At 44.5% G+C, this 22,039-nt stretch overlaps 3 protein-coding genes across 8 annotated transcripts in view; 2 read left to right on the plus strand and 1 right to left on the minus strand.

Annotated features, from left to right (window-relative positions):
* Positions 1–5,434, plus strand: part of ANKFY1 (ankyrin repeat and FYVE domain containing 1) — a 54,187-nt gene extending 48,753 nt beyond the window's left edge. For all 3 annotated transcript variants that reach the window (XM_005284382.5, XM_042857763.2, XM_005284383.5), the window contains exon 25: positions 626–5,434. In XM_005284382.5, coding sequence (XP_005284439.1) covers positions 626–758 — 133 coding nt within the window. In that variant the 3' untranslated portion in view covers positions 759–5,434. The remainder of the gene's footprint in view (positions 1–625) is intronic.
* Positions 5,435–7,664: 2,230 nt separating this feature from the next.
* Positions 7,665–19,124, minus strand: LOC101943884 (neuferricin). 3 transcript variants are annotated; one of them, XM_005284386.4, is made up of 4 exons: positions 18,595–19,124; positions 18,132–18,272; positions 16,312–16,495; positions 7,665–9,129 (listed from the first exon to the last, which is right to left on the minus strand). In XM_005284386.4, the coding sequence occupies exons 1-4, from the start codon at positions 18,848–18,850 to the stop codon at positions 8,916–8,918; spliced, it is 795 nt and encodes a 264-aa protein (XP_005284443.2). In that variant the 5' UTR covers positions 18,851–19,124; the 3' UTR covers positions 7,665–8,915. The 3 variants fall into 3 exon arrangements, with proteins under 3 accessions (XP_005284443.2, XP_005284444.1, XP_023959234.1); XM_005284387.4 differs by having other exon boundaries at positions 18,918–19,121; XM_024103466.3 differs by having other exon boundaries at positions 18,438–18,729.
* A 77-nt stretch (positions 19,125–19,201) lies between these two features.
* ZZEF1 (zinc finger ZZ-type and EF-hand domain containing 1) overlaps positions 19,202–22,039 on the plus strand; it is an 81,083-nt gene continuing 78,245 nt past the window's right edge. For both annotated transcript variants that reach the window (XM_024103465.3, XM_005284470.4), the window contains exon 1: positions 19,202–19,694. In XM_024103465.3, coding sequence (XP_023959233.2) covers positions 19,335–19,694 — 360 coding nt within the window. In that variant the 5' untranslated portion in view covers positions 19,202–19,334. The remainder of the gene's footprint in view (positions 19,695–22,039) is intronic.

The following is a 22,039-nucleotide window of genomic DNA, read 5'->3' on the forward strand; positions in this document are numbered from 1 at the left end:
ATTATTGGTATGTGAAGAGCTGGAGCTGTTAACTGCTCCTATAATAAGTGTTGTCTTAGCAAGAAGATGGCTCCAGTGACGAGTAAAGAACTCTAGTGGAAGCAGTTCTTCTTTCTGCCACCAGACACTGGGGTCTCTTATATAAAGGAATCAGCCACTTACTGTAAAGGATGACTCTTCTTTTTGTAACCTCTCAAACACTAAAACATTGACTCTTCACTCTCACCAGGGTGTCTGAGCATATAACATGGGCTTCATTGTTTTGAGGTTGAGATTATAAACAACTAACTCAGGGGTAGGCAACCTATGGCACATGTGCCGAAGGCGGCACGCGAGCTGATTTTTCAGTGGCACTCACACTGCCCAGGTCCTGGCCACTAGTCTGGGGGGCTCTGCATTTTAATTTAATTTTAAATGAAGTTTCTTAAACATTTTTAAAACGTTACTTTACATACAACAATAGTTTAGTTATATGTTAGACTTAAAGAGATCTTCTAAAAACGTTAAAATGTATTACTGGCACTTGAAACCTTAAATTAGAGTGAATGAATGAAGACTTGGCACACCACTTCTGAAAGGCTGCTGACCCCTGAACTAACTCATGCTTTTCTCTTCCCCCCCACAGCCGCCACTGTGGACGTCTGCTCTGCCATAGATGCTCAACAAAGGAGATTCCCATCATAAAATTTGACTTAAACAAGCCTGTTCGAGTTTGCAACATCTGCTTTGACGTCTTGACTCTGGGAGGAGTCTCCTAGTATGTTGTGGGAGTAGGGGGATTCTCGGTCAGTGCTCTTCAGACAGCAGCTCTGCTAGCAAGCCCTGTACGCAGGAAAGGGGAGGCCTATACATGTCTTCCTTTGGCAATAGACTGAACTAATTAAGGACCATGTTATGATATATTCCAGTATAAATGATTTTGTATGACTATAAGTATGTTGGGCTGTGATAGACTTCACTGGTAAATGAATTGGAGTGATAAACCTGAATTGAGATAGACCCTCCTAGTTGCCACAGGCCTGGGAATTAAAATTGCATTAGCCTGGTGTCCTGTGCTGATAGGAATAACAAACAGGTCTGTGCTTGCCCTAGTGGATTGCATTGAGCTACTCTAAAGTCTTGCCGTTTTCAGGCTATTTAAGAAGAGATGGCACTAAGTTTTTCAGGGGTAAATAGTAACTTTGCATTGTCTTCAAAGATGAGTGTTCCCTTTCTCCATAGAAGGCTCTTTTTTTATAAAACTGGATTCTGCTGTGACAGCCATGACCTACTTTTAGTTAAATCTTTAAACAGGGTTTAAAGGGGCATAGCTGAAGAATTGTGGCCTTACAAGAGAGAGCTTTCCAATATCTCTGATTATAAAGGACTCAGAATTGCAGTTCCACATATTGATACCTCCTGAGTAAATGTCTCATTAGCTCCAGCATGTTCAAGAGGATTTGCAGGCTCCTTTTAATTGGCAGACATTCTTCATGGCTGCTAGAACAGATGAAGTCCACATTTTTGTTGTACTATTTGCATCAGTGGTCTTTCTGGCTTGAAAACAATTCTTGTGTAACTTAAGTGCTCCAAGAACAGACCTAAGCTTACACTAATTGAAGAAGAAACACTAAAGGAAAACAGATTGGGTAGTTGTACTTGGAGCAAAGGAATACTGGGCTGGAGCTGTAGTTATGAATCTTACGAGATGCTAGTTACTAGTAGCAGTTTTCTTGGATCTAAAGACTATGGTTAATCAGTGCACGACGGAACCAGCAACTCCACTGAGATAAAGCTGCTTCTGCACTTCTAGACTGTCAGAACAGGTCTCCAAATCCAGCAGAATGGCCAGTTATTGGCAGTATTTCGAGGTTCAGTATCAAATGTTAGGCAGTTGGTTGGGGGTTGTAGGAAGGAGTTCTGACTGCACTGTGAAACAGCCTGGTGTCAAACCTTTGCACACTATAATGGTTTTTTCTGGCCTGGCTGTGGTCCCTCTTAAATATGCTGAACCTATGAAACAATTACACAGGTCCCCCCCACCCCCGAAGTAGCCCATAAATCACTTAGCTGCTAGTAAGCACTTACTCTGGTGAACTGGCTGTTGTATGATAGGCAAAAGTGTCAGTTTAATGTGTACTTGCCTTGTTAGTTTTTTAGCCCTGGGAGATAAATGTAGACCAGACTACATGCAGCATTCCCCATCTCTGCTCCACGAACAAATCAGTTGTGTATATATTTTTTAGTATTCATTAACCACTACTATGTGATACAGTGCGTGCAATAGGGGTGCAGATATTCATAACTTTAATTTCCTGGTCTTCTGGAATAGTGACATGTCCAGTATCTATTGCCTATATATGTAAAATGAGCCGATAAACCAGAGTGCTACTTTTTTTATATTTCTGTGATTTATAGGATATTTGCTTTATGCTAGGCAAAATTGGGCTTGTGCAGTAAAATAAAGACCTAACACCCATCTAGTGCATTTCAGATGGAATCTTAGTTCACTGATCGGTCTTCCAACATATGTTGGTGCAAAAACTGGAACCCTGAACTTAACACTAGAGTGAAATAATGGACCAACTTTGTTTTCATTCTCTATCAGTGCAAATCATGTTGGTTGTTTTTTCAATAAAGGACAAATACTGCCACTTTCTTAAAAGGTGGTATTCTTCTCTAATATAAACAGTGTCTGCCTTCAGTATATCTAACTTTGAATATCAACTTGCAGCAGACTTGTTCTGAGACACTTGAGAAGGATGGCATGAATGAGTCTCAAAAGCACTTAATTACAAAGCATGACAGTTTAAATGATCAAAAGAAATCCTGGACAATCTAAGAATAATCATGTATCACTTCTGATTGTTTTAAAATGTCAGTAACTCATGGGTTTGCATAAGTTAAATTCCCATTTACCATGTTAAAATTGCAAATGGATAAAGTATCAGTTCAAAGAAATGATTGTCTTGTCAGTTTAACTGGTTGACTAACCACATCCAGTGATCAAGTGTAACTTTTCACATTTGCTTGCTGTCTTTTCCACTTAAAACCTGTCAAGAGGAGGAAAGATGCAGCACTAGAGGATAGGAGTGGTTATTCCAGAGTTATTTGCATAGTGATTCATAAATGGACTTTGTTAAGAAGTTGACAAGACTTGATCTGTCGAGTGCTTTACAGCAATTAGTCTCAAAAGGATTAGAATATTTGACTTGTAAAATTGAGTTATTTGGCCCCTTAGCAGTATTAATAGGCTTGCTTTTAAAGTCCAGTAAGGCAGATCTGACTTCCAGTTTTACTTCAATTTGGGAAGGCTTCTGGGATGTGCTTGGCAGTCTTTACAGTAGATCCAGAGCAGGTTCAGTTTCTCATACTAGCCTACTCTTACATGTTGCAAACTCACTTTCGAGGGGTGGGATAGAAATTAATGATGGCTTTAAAAATGCAACAATCCTAAATCCTCTGGTAAATCCTACCTAGCACTTTTAAAGTACACCAGCAATTGTTTTGAAATAGCCCTTCCATGTACAACCTGAAATGTGCATCTGAGATTGAATTCAAAGTAACTACATTCTCTTAACAGAAATTTGACAAATTTAAAGTGCCTTTACTGTGTTTTCTTGGCAACTATCTTAGAAATTATTAAACAAATTTGTAAACATTGTTTTCTGCCAGATTTAACCCCCCCACACACAAGTTGAGCTATAGGCAGCCCAAACTACCTAGTGTCCCCCATCTTTTACCTCATAACTAAAGACCTAATGTTTACATTTCCTCCCCCCCCCACCCCACCCCAGGGTGTGAAGTTTACCACACCTCAGCTTCATTTCCAGTAAACACTATCTACCTGGTGTGCATTTTTTTTCTTCTCACAGCTCTTCGTGTTAGGGTTGGTAGTCATACTCTGTTAAAGGGCACAAATCAAGTGGAAAGCTCTTGAAGATCTCTGGTGGTGGTCAGTACATTTCTAACTTGGCAAACAAATAATGCACTTCCTTTTATGTGGTATATTTACGACTGTGACCAAAAAACCCTGCCACCCCTGTCCTTGGATACTCACAACTTAGAAAATGTTAATCAGTCTGCTTGCAGATGTCAAGGGTTGGATGAGCACAAGACTGAACTCCCTTCTTGGCCCTACATGCAGGTTTGTTAGGTTAGGGCTTCAGGCACTTAAGGCTGAAGGGGGAAAGTTTGTGGAGTTTGTTCTGTAGCGAAAGAGGAATTCAGTCTCCAGCATGGTCAATCCAGCCCCTTGTCCAAGCACAAAACTCATTCTAATTTACAATTAGAAATTGAAGTAAGTCTTGGAGGGGGGGAATAACCTATTTCACTCTAGTAAATATGAGAATGTGTTTTGAAATTACTGGTGTTAAAGGTACTAACAAAGCATTACTAATTCACTTGCTAAAAGTTTACAGATGCCTTAAAGACTTCCTGTATGGAGACCAGTGGCTTGTACAACTTGTCACGTAGCATATATAAGATTATCTGTATAACAAATGAACATAGGGAGGTTTTTTTGTAGACCAAGTGTAGTTTATATTTTGATTCCCCTCAACAGCAATTTGCTGCAGACCTGGCTATTGCAACAAATTTACTGTTGCGTGTTTTACCCAAGTGTAAAGGTAAGATCAAACTATAATGTGAAACTTTTTTGTCATCCTTACTGTTTATGAAATAGAAAGTCTTAGAACAATGGCATTTTCTGTTCAGTCCATTCTAAGAATGTATTTTTGCAATATTCCTACTCTGTAATGAGTCTTGTAACGAACTGAGGATAACTAGATAAAATACATCATGGGCTGTAAACCTTGATACAAAAATACATTTATTGCACCAGTAATGACAAAGTGCATCAAGAGAAGTCTTACACCCTTAGTCAGTTTCCAAGCAAGAAGGAAAATGTTTATTACCAGTAAACCCTGGGAATAAGATTTAATTATATTTCAACTTGCCTTTTGTTTTGTAAATGATTATCTTAACCAAATAGTGATTATTCCAGACATCATGTATTGTAAAATTCTTGTATAATTGCTTAACTAGCATTATTTTGGCAGACTGACTCTTCTGTCCTCCTAATTGACATTAAATTATGCACTCAAACACCTTTCAATAATAGGCTTGGCTGCAGTCATTCCTGTGTAGTCCTGATTTCCTGTACTGCCCAGGTCTGGACCTTCAATCAACTAGTTCTGTTCATGTTTTTCCCAAACCAATTTTTAACTTCAGATGCATTAAATGTAATAGAGTTGAAAGTTAATTGAAAGAAAATAAGCAAAACCATGAGTGCAAAGTCCTGTTATACTTAGCAGATGCCTCTTTAAGTGTCATCTAATCCATGCAGCTTTACTTCAAAAAGGGATGCTCCAGAGTAACTGTAAAACCAGCCAAAAGCATTTTGCTAGGATTGTTTGATGCATATGTTTTAACAATAAATACTTGCTAAAAATCACTAATTGAGATGTTATGAACTTCATTGAAGAACTATACCTTGATCATTATCATTGATCCATCTGATTATAGAAGTAATTCCCTGAACTACATGCTAGCCTATAGATGTATTTATTTATAGTGCACCTAAGTGCCCCTTGATTTATCATCATGATGAATTCCCATCATCCTTCCAGGAATGTTAACAGAGCCCTCAGCTATAGAATGCTACAACGTCCACAGGAGTAATTTACGTTAAGCTAACTTTGTTTGCTGTAGTCCAAGCATGAGGCTATATAATTCGGGTGGGTATATAACTGCACATACTAACCCATCCTTGTTGTAAACAGTATGTGCATAACTGAAGTGAAAGTGCTATTCTTAATACCTCCCTCTTCCCCTCCCCACCCCCCAAAGTGGAAGATATTCAGTGACTAATAACCATCTCCATCTAGTGAATTCTTGCTCAGTGTTGGAGTTCTGCCAAATTACAGCAGCTGAGCATTGGTTCCCAAGAGTATAGTGTCACTCCTTACCCATTCAAGAGTGTTCATATTGATGTGAATCTGACTTTTTTTTTTTTTTTTTTTTTGGTATGTATCATGATTAGGGTTGCCAGCTTTCTAACTGAACACCTTTGCCCTACCCCTTCTGAGGCCCTGCCCCACTCACTCCATCCCCTCCCTCTGTTGCTCACTCCCCCCAGGCTGGGGGAGGGTCCCTTTCCGACCAGGTGTTCTGGTTCAAAACCAGACAACCCGATTTATGATTCAATTTCTAAGTTAGCTATTACTGATTTCATAGTGCACTCAGCAGCTTCAAACCTACAGTAGGATGAAATGTATCGGTCACTAGTTAAAATCTGTTATAATTGATCAACTCAGCCTTTGGCCACAGTTTTCCCCTGGAGAGCTATTGCATAAGTACTTGAAGGGATCTTACTGCTTCCTTTCTTTATACAATTCCTGTTCTTTGGTGGCACTTAATTAGCTGGTTATTAATCTCACTCCTGTCTTCAGTTGTCACTAGGATAGAATACTAAGGCTCTTAAGCAATCTGATTATTTCTCCTCTAAAAGCAGGAAGGGCTGTTCAGCTGAGGACTCCTACAGTAATGTGGGTTTCAAGGTTAAGTCAAGCATTGGTAGTAATTTACTGTTTGCCTTGTTCATTTGGTTGAACAGATTTGTCCTTTAGTTGTACCTTTTGGCAGACTGCTTCAAAGCTAACTATCTCCAGTCCTGTGTCTCGTTAGATGTCCGTGGGGTGAGGCAAAGATGAACATAAATTATACTCGGGTGTCAAAAATAGCTTCCTGCTGCAAACCAACTTTTTTTGGCAATAATATAATGAAATGTCATAGGCTTACTCGCACCCAGTTATACTGCAATGGGTCAATAACCTAGTCCCCCCCCTGGGACCCTGCTGCTGTCAGTTAACCCAGGGAGAGACTAGCAGATTATTGCACCCTATCAGCTTGAGCTGTTTATCTTCTACAAACCACTTCCTTGAGGCTGAAATGAAATCTCAGTACAGCAGTCTGCCATCAGACACCTCCCTACAGCTACCATGAAAAGACAGGCAATGCAAGTAACTTGCTGTTACAGGCTTTTGGACATCCTGTCTCTATTTCAGTTGTGCATCATATAAAGTTCATATTCTGTTGTGGGTCATGGGAGAGAATGAACTACCCCTTATCTGGACTTTACAATCTAAAGTTACCTTCAGTCCCCAAACATTAAGTGTCCTTTGTTTGAAATGTGCATCAGATATCTTGTATTACAAATGGCAGAAAATGCAGAAATTCCTTTTTGAAGCATTTTGCCTTTAATTTGGGTTACTGTTCTAGGCAAAGTAAGGATTATCCTGCTTCAAGGGGACAGGACTGTCTTTTCCAACAGTAGATTCCCTGAAAAGGGCAGACATTATACTCTTATCACTACAAGGACCATGACTATCCCTTGTCATTTGCAGTTGAGTGAGGATTTTGCAGCTTGCTATACTGAAGTCTAATTTGGGCACAAGTTTAAAAATCTCAGGCTCAATTCCGTACCCCAGGACACTTCAGATCTGTCCCCTAGTGGAGTTTTGCCCCATAACACACAAAGAAGGGAGCTTCAGCTACTTGTTTCCAGTCCGGCAAACTGAAGGTGTATTTAACTTCAGCTTCCCAAAAGAAGCACTGGGAGGTAGCAAGAAGCTTGGAGCGTAGGGGAGAGAGAAGTACCATGAAACTGGGAGAGGCAACACAACTAGAAAAACAAACTTTAATAAATGTATAAACCATGACCAGGTGTGTTGCTGTACACTATTTAAAGCCAGTTTACAGTGAACTTGCTGTGTTAGCTCTAAGTGTTGGGGGTACATAGCATAGCACTTGAGTGTTCTTGAATACTACTTTGCTCTCTTGTGCTCACTGTCACATAGTGACTTGCACTAGTTAAGCATTTTGGGGGGGAGGGGGAAGAGAACTGGGCAAGGCAGACCTTCTGGAAGTTTTCCTCTTTTGTAAAATAGTTTAATGTACCCATAGCCTGTAGAGAATAACACTAACTTACATTAGTATTTAGGCAACACACAATGCTATTGGATTTTGCAAATTAGAGTAACAGATTCCTGCCCTGAAGACTTTACAATCTAGTGAGACAATGCAACAAGTAGTGGTAGTAAATAAGTAAGGGAGGAGGATGACCAGTGGATTGTAGCAGTAAAATCAGTTACCTCTCTGTGGATCACTTTCATTGTTCAGTTAGAACAGGTGACTCATGGCTTCTACGTACTATGGAAACAACAACTCATAGGAAGTATTTGGAGAGAGAGGGTAGAAAAGAAGGACGAGGTATACCTTGGTGTTTTATAACCAAAGAATGGTAGAAACATGGATATTGCATCACCTAGTGTCCTGGGTTCATCTGATAAGTGTAGATGTTCAATAGCACAACTACAGAAAGCACTGTAGAGGCTTCAGTTACAAGTCATTTCTCAGTAAGTTGGTGGCATGTGCAAATTAGTGAGTATTAGCACAACTCTGCCACAAGAAGAGCAATGTTGTGATGGTAGTGAAGAGAGGTGGGCTGTCTTATGCTTCAGTAAGTGAAACTGCATCTACAGTGTAGTGGTGTGCTAGCTCAGAGCTCACTTCACTGAGACATTACTCACCGTTCCATACATACAGCTATTTCTCAATTAGCACAAAAAAAGGATTTTTCTGTAGAGTACCAACAAGCTACAGAAACAGGTATTGGCAAAGCTTTTCCATTTTAACAATTTTCCTTACCATGCTCCCTCCCTGTCTCACATTTCCATTACTTTTACTGGCACTTTAGCATGGTGTTTACAGTTACTGAGTAATTTTATACAAACTGATTCCTGTTTCTGACTGAGTCTCCCCAGTCTTGTATACCAGAGAATCCACTGTAAAGCTCCCATGCATTTTTTGACTGTACCTGATCAACTATTTCATTTTAAGACAATAAATGCATTAAGTCCAACATGGCTATTGACTCAATCTTTTAACATACACCAGTCAGCTAGTGGATGGCATCCCTTGTATTCTTGCAAGTTAGGATTGTCCAAGTCGCCTCTGTCACTGTGCTCAGTAGAATCCAATTCTCCAGAAGGAGGTCCAGTAGTTCTCACACACACACAGTGACTATCAGGGGAACCGGGCATGTACAGCTTCCTGGGGACTCCAATCCAGTCTCTCTTCACTCCCCCACTAGGGATGGAAGAATATGATCAAATACAATCTGTTATTTCTCATTCAATCGATGTGTATTTCCAACCTACAGCTGAGTCGAAGACCCTTGTGAAGGAGGGCTGGGGTAACTAAAGGTATGCTGAAACCTGGATTAAGGACCATTTCCAGAAGTCAGCAACCATATTCTCCAACATCCACAAGTTTTCTGGTAACTTTTGTTGGACCTACTAAGCAATACATTGTTGGCTGGACCCTGTAAAGTCAGTTTCACGCTGGATACTCACCCAGGAAAGAGCAAGTGCCTAACATCCATTCTTTATTTCTCAAAATCCCCCCAAACAGCATAGACACCCCTCTACCACTGCCACACCTTTTATATTCTTGTGGATAAACTCTTTTACAATAAAACAATGCCTTTTATTATGTGCACCACAGATGCCTGTAGTGCTGAAGTTACTGAAGAAAAGGTCAATTTAATTCACCTAATATACACCTCTGACCCAATATAACACAAATTCAGATATAATACAGTAAAGCAGTTCTCTGGGGGGGGGGCTGTGCACTCTGGTGGTCAAAGCAAGTTTGATATGTGGTTTCACCTATAACATAAGATTTTTTAGCTCCCAAGGACAGTATAATATTGAGGTAGAGGTGTACTATTGCCTCTTCTCAGGCTTGGTATTACAAGGTGCAAAGTTCCTTTAACACCTGTATTTTTTTTTTTTAAACAGGAGCTGAATGCACTAGACACCATCCACTATCAGATCCAAACACTACCCCAAGGAAAATGGTATGGACCTCAATCAAACAGCACACTGGAACACACCGCATCATAGAAATGTAGGAAAGGACCTCAATAGGTCAGCTAGTTCAGGCCCTAGCACTACTATAGGACTGAGGCCTACTCTACGCTCCAGAGTTAGGTTAACATAAGGCAGCTTACATCTACCTAACTTTAAATGTCTACACTACAATGATACTCCCACCACTGTAAGTCACCCACATCGACATAACTCCACTTCTGCAAGAGGTGTACCGCTTAGGTCAATGTAGTTAGGGCAACAGGGTCTATGTAGACATTGTGTTACTTCCAGTGCTTGTTGGCTGTCAGCCCTCTGGGTAGGGCTCCAGCTGTCAGTGCCCCACTTCAGTCAGTAGAAGCGCTCCTGGTGGGGATGCACATGCCTCACAGAAGGAGCATAGTGTGCATGTGAACCATGGCTTTAATTAGTGTGGTGACTGTACATCAACTTAACTGGGCTTAATTTTGTAGCGTAGACAAGCCTGAACTATTAGATAAACAGGCATCAGAGATGGTCTAGATAACATGTTAAGCTCTCCACTGATGGAGATTACACAACATCCCTAGGTAACATCTTCCAGTATTGACTGGGTACATGTCACCTCAGGACGTGACACAAAGAAAGTTTCTTGACACCTTAAATGACTGCTTCTTGGAGCAGCTAGTCCTGGAGCTCACAAGAGGAGAGGCAATTCTTGATTAAGTCCTTAGTGGAGCACAGGATCTGGCCCAAGAGGTGAATATAGCTGGACTGCTTAGTAATAGTGACCATAAAATAATTAAATTTAACATCCTCATGGCAGGGAAAACATCACAGCAACCCCACACTAGCATTTATTTTCAGGAAGGGGAACTACACAAAAATGAGGAAGTTAGTGAAACAGAAATTAAAAGGTACAATGCCAAAAGTGAAATCCCTGCAAGCTTCATGGACACTTTTTAAAGACACCATAATAGAGGCTCAGCTTCAATGTATACCCCAAATTAAAAAACAGAGAACCAAAAAAGTGCCACTGTGGCTAAACATCAAAGTAAAAGAAGCAGTGAGTGGCAAAAAGGCATCCTTTAGAAAGTGGAAGTTAAATCTTAGTGAGGAAAATAGAAAGGAGCATAAACTCTAGCAAATGAAGTGTAAAAATATAATTAGGAAGGCCAAAAAAGAATTTGAACAGCTAACCAAAGACTCAAATAGTGTTTGTTTTTTTTTTTTTTTAATACATCAGAAGCAGGAAATCTGTTAAACAGCTAGTGGGGCCACTGGACGATCGAGATGCTAAAGGAGCACTCAAGGACAATAAGGCCATTGCAGAGAAACTAAATGAATTCTTCATAGATTCTAGGACTGGAAGGGACCTCGAGAGGTCATCGAGTCCAGTCCCCTGCCCACATGGCAGGGCCAAATACTGTCTAGACCATCCCTGATAGACATTTATCTAACCTACTCTTAAATATCTCCAGAGATGGAGATTCCACAACCTCCCTAGGCAATTTATTTCAGTGTTTAACCACCCTGACAGTTAGGAACTTTTTCCTAATGTCCAACCTAAACCTCCCTTGCTGCAGTTTAAGCCCATTGCTTCTTGTTCTATCCTTAGAGGCTAAGGTGAACAAGTTTTCTCCTTCCTCCTTATGACACCCTTTTAGATACCTGAAAACTGCTATCATGTCCCCTCAGTCTTCTCTTTTCCAAACTAAACAAACTCAATTCCTTCAGCCTTCCTTCATAGGTCATGTTCTCAAGACCTTTAATCATGCTTGTTGCTCTTCTCTGGACCCTTTCCAATTTCTCCACATCTTTTTTGAAATGCAGTGCCCAGAACTGGATACAATACTCCAGCTGAGGCCTAACCAGAGCAGAGTAGAGCGGAAGAATGACTTCTTGTGCCTTGCTCACAACACACCTGTTAATACATCCCAGAATCACGTTTGCTTTTTTTGCAACAGCATCACACTGACTCATATTTAGCTTGTGGTCCACTATAACCCCTAGATCCCTTTCTGCCATACTCCTTCCTAGACAGTCTCTTCCCATTCTGTATGTGTGAAACTGATTTTTTCTTCCTAAGTGGAGCACTTTGCATTTGTCTTTGTTAAACTTCACCCTGTTTAACTCAGACCATTTCTCCAATTTGTCCAGATCATTTTGAATTATGACCCTGTCCTCCAAAGCAGTTACAATCCCTCCCAGTTTGGTATCATCCGCAAACTTAATAAGCGTACTTTCTATGCCAATATTTAAGTCGTTAATGAAGATATTGAACAGAGCCGGTCCCAAAACAGACCCCTGCGGAACCCCACTCGTTATGCCTTTCCAGCAGGATTGGGAACCATTAATAACTCTGAGTACGGTTATCCAGCCAGTTATGCACCCACCTTATAGTAGCCCCATCAGTCTTCACGGCTGAGGCTGTGAGGGAGATACCTAAAAAGAATGGCTCAGGTTTAGGAGACAAATCTGAGGAAATGTCCCAGATTGAGGTGTCATTAGAGGAGTTTTGGAACAAACTGATGAACTAAACAGTAACAAGTCACCAGGACCAGCTGATATTCACCCAAGAGTTCTGAAGGAACCCAAATGTGAAATTGCAGAACTACTAACTAGTTTGTAACTAAGGCTGTTTTAGTCACAGGTATTTTTTTTTGCAAAAGTCACGGACAGGTCACAGGCAGTAAACAAAAATTCGTGGCCCATGACCAATCCATGACTTTTACTAAAAATACCAGAAAATAAAACTGGGGGAGGGGGGCTTTCCAGGGGCCCCACGGGTGCTGGGGTAGGATGGGCAGCAGTGGATGGCCCAGGGCCCCCGGTAGTGCTGGGGGAGGGTATGGCAGGGCTGGCAGGCTCCCTACTTGGCTCTGTGCCTCCCCCCCAGCATCAGCAGCAGAGTTTGGGTGTGGGAGGGGGAACAGGGTTGGGGCACAGGACCGGGTGAGGCAGGCTCTGGGTGGCGTTTTCCTGGGGGGCTCCCCAGAAGTGGAGACATCCCTCTTGCTCAGCTGCTAGGCGGAGGCGTGGCCAGGCAGCTCTGCACATTGCCTCCGCCTGCAGGCACTGCCCCAGCAATTCCCATTGGCCGCGGTTCCCGGGCAATGGGAGCTGCGAAGTCAGCGCTCTGGGCAGAGGCAGCCCTCAGATCTGCCTGGCCACGCCTCTGACTAGCAGCTGAGCAAGTGGGATGTCGCTGCTTCCAAGGAGCCCCCAGGTAAGCGCCACCCAGAGCCCGCCTCACCCTGTCCTGTGCCCCAACCCCCTGCCTCCTCCCACACCCAAACTCTGCTGTTGGTGGAGGCGGTGGGCCCCGGGGGCCCAAGACTGCCCCAGCAGTGGCTAGTGCGCCTGCTGAGCCAGGCGCACCAGCCGCTGCAGAAGTCACGGAAAGTCACAGAATCCGTGACTTCTGTGACAAACTCGCAGCTGTATTTGTAACCTATCATTTAAATCAGCTTCTGTACCAAATGACTGGAGGATAGCTAATGTGAAGCCAAGTTTTAAAAAGGACTCCAGAGGTGATCCTGGCAATTACAGGCCGGTAAGCCTCACTTCAGTACTGGGCAAACTGTAAAGAACAAAATTGTCAGACACACAGATTTGTCAGAACATCATTTGTTGGGGACGAGTTAACAGTTTTTGTAAAGGGAAATCATGCCTCACCAATCTACTAGAATTCTTTGAGGGGGTCAACAAGCATCTGGATGAGGGGGATCCAGTGGATATAGTGTGCTTAGATTTTCAGAAAGCCTTTGACAAGGTCCCTCACCAAAGGCTCTTAAGCAAAGTAAGCTGTCATGGGATAAGAGGAAAGGTCCTCTCGTGGACTGGTAACGGATTAAAAGATAGGAAACAAAGGGTAGGAATAAATGGTCAGTTTTCAGAATGGAAAGAGGTAAATAGTGGTGTCCCCAAGGGGTCTGTACTGGGACCAGTCCTATTCAATATATTCATAAGTGATCTGGAAAAAGGGGTAAATAGTGAGGTGGTAAAATTTGCAAATGATACAAAACTACTCAAGGTAGTTAAGTCCCAAGTAGATTGCGAAAAGCTACAAAAGGATTTCACACAACTAGGTGACTGGGCAACAAAATGGCAGATGACATTCAGTGTTGATAAATGGAAAGGAATGCACATTGAAAAACATAATCCCAACTATACATATAAAATGATGGGATCTAAATTAGCTGTTACAACTCAAGAAAGAGATCTTGGAGTCACTGTGGATAGTTCTCTGAAAACATCCACTCAATGTGCAATCAAAAAAGCAGACAGAATGTTGGGAACCATTAAGAAAGGGATAGGTAAGAAGACAGAACATATATTGCCACTATATAAATCCATGGTATGCCCACATCTTGAATACTGCATGCAGATGTGGTCACCCCATCTCAAAAAAGATAGATTGGAATTGGAAAAGGTTCAGAAAGGGGCAACAAAAATGATTAGGGGTATGGGATGGCTTCCATATGAAGAGAGATTAATAAGATTGGGACTTTTCAGCTTGGAAAAGAGACGACTAAGGGGGGAACATGAGAAAGGTATAGAATCATGACTGGCATGGAGAAAGAAAATAAGGATGTGTTATTTACTCCTCATAACACAAAAACAAGGGGTCACCAAATGAAATTAACAGGCAGCAGGTTTAAAACAAAACAGTTTTTTTCCCCACACAACACACAGTCAACCTGTGAAACTACTTGCCAGAGGATGTTGTGTAGGCCAAGACTATAACAGGGTTCAAAAAAGAACTAGATAAATTCATGGAGAATAGGTCCATCAATGGCTATTAGCCAGGATGGGCAGGAATGCTGTCCCTAACCTCTGTTTGCCAGAAGCTGGAAATGGGTGATGGGATGGATCACTTGATGATTACCTGTTCTATTCATTCCCTCTGGGGCACCTGGCATTGGCCATTGTCAGAGGACAGGATGCTGGGCTAGATGGACCTTTGGTCTGATCTAGTATGCCGTTCTTACATTCTCACACGCTTAAAGTTAAGCACGTACTTAAGTATGCTGTTGGATCAGGGCCATGGTAGAGCACTGGCACTAAGAACTGTTGGGTTTTTTTTAATTTAAAAATCAAGTGTACATCTCTGTAAGTAGAGAAAAATATGTCTTGCCCTTTGGCCCTGGTATCTATGGCAGTGCTTGTTTCTTCACTGATTTTTATTAGAATGCAGTTCATGCTGGTTACGTCTGCCAAACTTCAAAGGAATTTTATCAGACAGATACTGTCTCCAACATTCACTACATGGGCAGAACTGCTGGGAAACTGCATCCTTCATTTTGTACTAATGCTTCCATCAGATCCTTGTGACTGGTTTCAGTTGTCGGAATTGCTGCTCACACATAGGTATCAACTCGCCTGCTCAGACTGCTGTCTTTAGGTAAAAAGCCCCAACAGAACAGTAGTTAGCATAAACACCATTTTACATACTACGCAATAGAATCTTAAGGTTAGCACCTGTACTTTCCACGTTTATGGTCTCTGAAGATCCCACTTCCCAGGCTATGTTAATGCTAATACAGAATTCCTACCCATTCTACTAAGCTGAGGCTCGCCAGAGTGAGCAAGTGCTAATAAGGCTCTGACTTCCACAGTGCTGTACGAGTGCCTTGCTAAGCAATACTTGCAACGCTCCTGTGTGTTAGATATAATTCACTGACAAAAAGCTTTGCTACCGTGGGGCAGCCTTAATTCTGTGTTATCTCAGCCCATCCAGAATGAGAGTTCAGCAAAACTCAAAACTTCTTAGAATTAGGAATGGAAGAGTTAAGCTATTTCAAGCTTCAAGGAAAGAGGCTCAGCCCACCTCCCAAGAGGCACAGGGACCCTCTGATCTCAACTCACATGACGAGAGCAGGTAGGGTGACCAGATGTCCCAATTTTATAGGGACAGTCCCGATTTTGGGGTCTTTTTCTTATATAGACTCCTATTACCCTCCACCCCCGTCCTGATTTTTCACACTTGCTGCCTGGTCACCCTAAGAGCAGGGAGAGGGGCTCAGACCCCCCAACCTCCAGGAACAGGGACCCCTCAGTTCCCAAAAGAGGGGAGAATGTGGGGAGGATCCAAGTAATCCCTTGCAGATTTTAGAGCACTTAGCATGAACCTGCAAACAGAAAGGAGTTCTTAGCTATAGCAGAGTTCTCTCTCTGCTATAATTTACTTAGCTGTCTCATCTGTCTGAGGGGGTTAAGAGGCTTACCCAAGGCCACACACTTATACAAAACAATCATCCTTGCTGCCTGGCCTAACCATATCACAAACAATTTTTGCTGGATCTGTCCCGAAACTGTCAGTGCTACCTAGATCAGCATAGATAAGATCTCAGATGAGAGATGTCAAGGTGCTTGGCTCTGCAGAGTCTGACCATGCTAGCAGGAAGGCAATGCTTACCTTTGTTTGGAACACCAGAATCTGCTGCCACTGGTTGAGCTCCATTCAGAGTTACAGGGCGGGAACTGCTTCTTCTCATCATTTTGTCCCTTGAACTTCAGCACTTCTTCGATGACAGCGTTGGCCTGTTCCAGAGCTTTTGTGGGTGCCCCATTTTCATCATAGAATCTTCCTACCAGTTTGCCTTTTGAGGGAACAAAAAGAGCCACTAAGACCATAGCATTTTTTTTAAAAATGCCTCAAAAAAACTCCAGAAACCCTCTAAAAAAGCAGCATACTGTATTATGTAAGTGCTGCCTTGGGGCACCCCACGTATATTATTTTAGAAATAACAGAATTAAGTGTCCGCAACTTAGTCCCTTCTGACCAGGAATCTCAAAACATTTTACTAACATTAACATATAGACATGATGGAGATAATGAATTAAGCCTATTTTACAGATGGAGAAACAGGCACAGACGTTATATCACACTGAAGATCAGCAATAGAATCCAACAGGCTTAACAACCAGTCCTCTTATCTAACCACTAGACAATACTGCTCCTGAAATGCCAAATAGAGGTCTATCAGACTATTCTTACTGTTGCAATGCTGCAATGTCATTACATTTGTGTAGCAGTAGAAAATAAAATGTACACTCATTTCATTCCCTTCGTTGCAATGTTCCCAAAACCCAGTTACCCTGTTTCCCCGAAAATAAGACAGTGTCTTATATTAATTTTTGCTCCCAAAGATGCACTAGGTCTTATTTTCAGGGGATGTCTTATTTTTCAGAAATGAAAAATGCCTTATTATCGGTGGATGCCTTATTATCGGGGAGGTCTTATTATCGGGGGGATGCCTTATATTACAACGAGAGGCAAAACTGTAAGTAGGCCTTATTTTCGGAGGATGTCTTATTTTCGGGGAAACAGGGTACTTGGCTAATGTACGGAGTAAGATGGATGTATACATGGATCCTGGTATCAATGGGACATATTTCCAGAACACAGGAGATTTCAGATACTTTGAGAACATTAGTCACTATTATCCAGTGTGAAAGAAGATGAGCTGATCAGAAACAAAAAACAGGTTTACAATTGTTATGTGTGAAGGTAGGGTTACAGAAGTCAGTCTACATTTTCCAATTTTTAGCCAACAGCTCAGGGCAACTCTAGTTTATCTAAATGGCAAAGTCAATCCTCTTGCCTAATTCCTTTGCAGTCATAGATACAAGAGTCATGGCTGAGGTCCATCATGTATTCCTGGCTCAGTGTCAACAGGTCCAATTTAAAATCTGTTCGCTGTGAGCAAATTGTCTCATTGAGCTCAATAGGATTATTCAGATGTGTGTTTGTAAGACCCGGGCTCAAACATATCCATTTTCCTTCAACTCTCCCCCACCTGTTACAAGCTTGTAAGGAATAATCAGCAAATTTGGTATATTCTAAACTACAAACAGACTTTTGGTACATCACTCTTTTCTACTTTCTGTGGAATTCAGGAATTAAAAGAGTTTGGTGCAACTTTTCTCTCTCAAATATGGCCCGCATTACTGTCCTACCTGCTTCAAAGGGAATTTTTTGCTGCTTTGCGTGTGGTAGCCCAAACTGTAACTTTGAAATTTTATTAAGATGATGTTAAAAGAATGCTTTCCCTGGAATAACCCTACAGCTAGAGAAAAGAGACAACTGGCCTGCCCATTACTCTATGGTGATCTTGGATGCAAAAGTGCCCCTCCTACAGTATTAAGCATTGATAATATAAACCAAACAAGCTTCTGAGGATTAATCCAGGTATGCTCCTATATTATTACTCGACTAGGTTACAGATCACGTACCAACAAAAATGTAATTCTCGCTGTAGAAAGAGAGCCAGTTTTGTAGAGTCAACATTTCTGATGGCGATAACCCAGAAACATCATCCACAAGGCCGGTGTTGGTAAAATCTCCTGTCGCAAAAGCCCTGGAGGCATCTTTCCCTGTAGGACAGACAGGATGAACATCCAGCTGGGACAGGATTCAGCCCCGGGGGTGCGCAGATAGACGGGGGGAGGATGGTGCTGGGGTCCAGCTGAGGATCCGCTCTATAATCCACAGCACATCCCCTTGCCCCCCGGTTTCTTTCAAGGAGGCCAACGACCTACCTGCCCCCGGCTACGGGATCCGTACGGGGCTGAGGGGGGTGGGTTGTTCCGCAAGCAAGTCTCCAACCCAGGGCTCTGGCACTGCCAGCCGTGAGGGACAACACCCAGCAGGGTGGGGGGCGGCTCTCCCCGGGGGTCCCGCGCGGAGAGGGGATACCTGCGAAGACACCGTAGGCCGCCCCCGGCCCGTAGTGCTTGTGCCCCCGGCTCACGTCGAACACCTGCCCCAGCACCGCCAGGTAGAGGCCGGGGCTGCCCTGCGCTCCCGTGTACCGCGCGAGCTGGGCGGGGCTCAGCAGCCGGCCCCGCCCGGAGAAAAAAGGGAGCAGCCAGGAGCTGGGCTCGAACCCGAGGCCCAGCAGCCAAGCGGCGGCCAAGCCCAGAGCGGGAACCAGGAGCCCCCCTAGCCCCATCCAAGCCTGAGTTGAAAGGGCCGAAGCCGCCCGTCATCAAAATGGCGGGGATGACAATTGGCCTCACCCCGTTTCTTCCACGGGGCGTTCAGCCGCCATTTTCCCCGCGGCCAATTACATTTGCCTTAGTTTTTACGACGCTTTTCTCGCTTTACGGTGGTGCGGCGAAAAAAACCCCAAACAAACGGCGGTGCGTTGTCGCTGGTTGTTTCACGACGACCGCAGCCGCCAAATTACGGCAGCGTGGCAACGGCGCCGCGTTCACCCCGCTGACGGCTCGCGCTTTACGGTCATTTGGTAAAAACGCCGACCGGGGTGCCGGTTTTACGACGCCGGCTGTCGCTTGGCGGCAGTATGACTCCCCTCCCTCCGGGATTGACAGGTGTCGAGGGGCCGGGGGAGGTTGCTGACTAAGCCGGGTCGGTCGGAGGCGGCGGCTGCGCGAGGCCCGAGGCCGCCGCCGGCAGCAGCGAGCGCCTGGTCCATGGGGAACGTGGCGAGCCACAGCAGCGAGGAGGAGGAGGGGGGAGCTGAGGAGGAGATGGAAGGGACGGCGGCAGCCGAGCAGCCCGGGGCTGCCTCCCCGCCTGGGCCGGGCCCGCTCCCCCCGCTGCCCCCGGCCACGGTGCTGCTGGAGCAGGCCCGGCTGCGGGAGGCCACGGCCCGGCTGCGGGAGGCCGCCCTGCCCGAGTCGCTCGTGTCCCGGCACCACAGCACCCTGGTGCGCTGGCTGGAGGAGCGGCTGGGCCGCGGCGAGGAGGCCGTCAGCCTGGAGCAGTTCTGCGAGGTGCTGGAGAGCCGCGCCTCGGGGCCGGCGGCCGGGGCCCGCAGCGAGAGCGAGGAGGTGAGCGGGTGGGACGGACGGACGGACCCGGGGAGGGGGTGGGACGGGGGGGATAAGGGGGTAGGTGCGGAGGGAGGGAGGGACTGGGGCGGCCACCCCGCCCTGCTCCAGCGGTTCTGAAGGAACCCGATGGGGAACCTGCGGAGGGCGCTGCGGGGGGGAATGAGCAGGCGGTGGGAGGATCAGGACAGGCGGAGAGGAAGAGGAATGAAGGAGGGCTGAGGGGGGTGGAGGATGTAACAAAGTAGCGCTTGGGGCCATTGGGAGCTAGCGAAGTGCACGGGACCGGGGCTGGGAGTTGTACAGGGATGGGCGGCGGGAGTCATGTGATGATTGGGGTTAGCGAGGGAAACTGGGAAGTTGTGGTGACACTGGGGACACAGAGGATGTTAGCTGAGTGGAGGTTGTGGGGGGCGGTGTCAGGGAGGACTGGGGCTGAGGAATCAGATGAGACCTAGGAATTGAAGGGGTCAGAGGCAGTGAAAGAGTTGAACAACGGGGTATCATAGGAACATTAGGGTAACTATGGGGCCCAATAGGATTAAAGGGAGTTCAAGGGGCTAGGGATCATCAGAGACATTTGGGAGTTATGGGTGGGCTAGAGGAGCTGTGATGGGAGAGATCAGGAGGGACATTGAGGGCAGTGGGATGAGGGAGTAGAACCGGAGGAGCATATAAGGAATTATGGAATAAGGAGTGGGGACTGGGAGAATCAGAAGAGGCCGGAGAAGAATAGGAAGTGGTATTAGAGGAAATGCTGCACAGATATTTGTAGCATCACCCACCTTTATACAGCTAGCCGGCTGTGTCAGAGCTGGGTGTGTCGAGCGCTCACTGTGGCCTTTCTTCCTGATCTTGTCATGCTTTCTCGCCACTCAAAATGGCAAAACAATTATATCATAATATGTTTTTTTAGAAATTATGGTTTCCCTTAGGCTATAGAAACTAGCTAGTCTTTCTAGTCTGTATAGACTAAGACACATCTTTTCAGTTAAAACTCCAAAGTAACATCATATGTTCTAAATGTAAATGAACTGACAGAGGGCTTGAGAAATATAATTACTAACCAATAGTGAGATTTACCTGCTGAGTAACAGAGACCTCTTTGGCAGTTGCTCCATTCTTAGGCCTTGTTTACACTAGTGGTGGTTTTTTTTTTTTTTTTTTTTTTTTTTGCAAATACATAAATCTGGTATTAACAGTGAGGAGTCTTTGTGGCACCTTAGAGACTAACAAATTTATTTGGGCATAAGCTTTTGTGGGCTAGAACCCACTTCATCAGATGCATGAAGTGGAAAATACAGGAGCAGGTATAAATACATGAAAGGATGGGAGTTGCCTTACCAAGTGTGAAGTATTGTTATCAATGATGGTAGCACTACTGTAGACAGGCTGTTATGATATTTTCCACTTTTTTAGACCTGTATTGAGCAAGGTTAGATGAACGATATTGAAATCACTTGCGACTGCTGGGTACTCTACCTACACTTGCACTTTTGCTGCTGCTATCTTTAGTGGAGAGGATTTGGTGGTAGCAAAGATAGTAAATTATCGGAAGAATGCCTAGTGCTACTCCTGTGGGAATTCTGCACCATTGCACAACACACAGAATTCATGTCCCCTGAAGAATTTTTTTGTTTCCCTGCAGAATAATAGATTCTGATGGGGAAGCAAATGGAAGTGATGAGAGGGGTCATGCGCCCCTCCCGGGCAGCCATTCTGAGTGCGCGTGTCAGTTCAGTTATTGGGAGAGATGTAAATCACTGCCTGAGGGGGAGGCAGGGCTGGGTGGGCATGTGTGCGTGCAAGACTGTTCCCCTCGCTTGCTATCATGGTGCACCTGACGTGGAGGGGCAGGCAGGTCAGGTGCAGCCTCACTGCGGAGTCCGTGTCCCAAGGGGTGGGCTGCAAGGTGATTCCCCCACCTCTGTGCAGCCGGTTGCCTGCACTCCCCACTGGGAGGCAGCTCTAGTGCACACCCCTTGCCTCCATTGCTATGCTCACCCTACAGAGGCATGGGGCTCACACATAGAACAGTAGGAAAGCCGTGGTGAGCCTTTGCCAAGGTGATATTTAGGGAGGGCAGGGGGGCACCCACCCCCCTCCAGTTTTGTACCTGAGGTCTGCTTGTGGTGTATGCCCCAGGCAGAGTTCTTACTTGCAGTGATGTGCAGGCAGGTTCCCCTCCTCCAGGAGCTGGGTTTCTCCAACTGCATCTCTTGTGGTCAGTTTCCTCTGCTCTCCTAGGGCCTCTGGGGGTGGGGCAGGCGAGGAAGGGATCAGTCAGGCTGGGAGAGGGGAACACAGAGCACCTAGTAGTGGGTGGGGGAAGCATAGGGTAACCT

Source organism: Chrysemys picta, chromosome 19, assembly GCF_011386835.1.
Source record: "Chrysemys picta bellii isolate R12L10 chromosome 19, ASM1138683v2, whole genome shotgun sequence".
NCBI classification, from domain to species: Eukaryota; Metazoa; Chordata; order Testudines; family Emydidae; genus Chrysemys; species Chrysemys picta.

Bases quoted from the DNA above. Each gene is read 5' to 3' on its own strand.
- LOC101943884 (XM_005284386.4), bottom strand. From the start codon at position 18,850: ATGGGGCTAGGGGGGCTCCTGGTTCCCGCTCTGGGCTTGGCCGCCGCT. The intron at 18,273-18,594 runs GTATCCCCTCTC...TCTGTCCTACAG, and splicing joins GGCCTACGGTGTCTTCGCAG to GGAAAGATGCCTCCAGGGCT. The intron at 16,496-18,131 runs GTACGTGATCTG...TTCCCTCAAAAG, and splicing joins CGAGAATTACATTTTTGTTG to GCAAACTGGTAGGAAGATTC.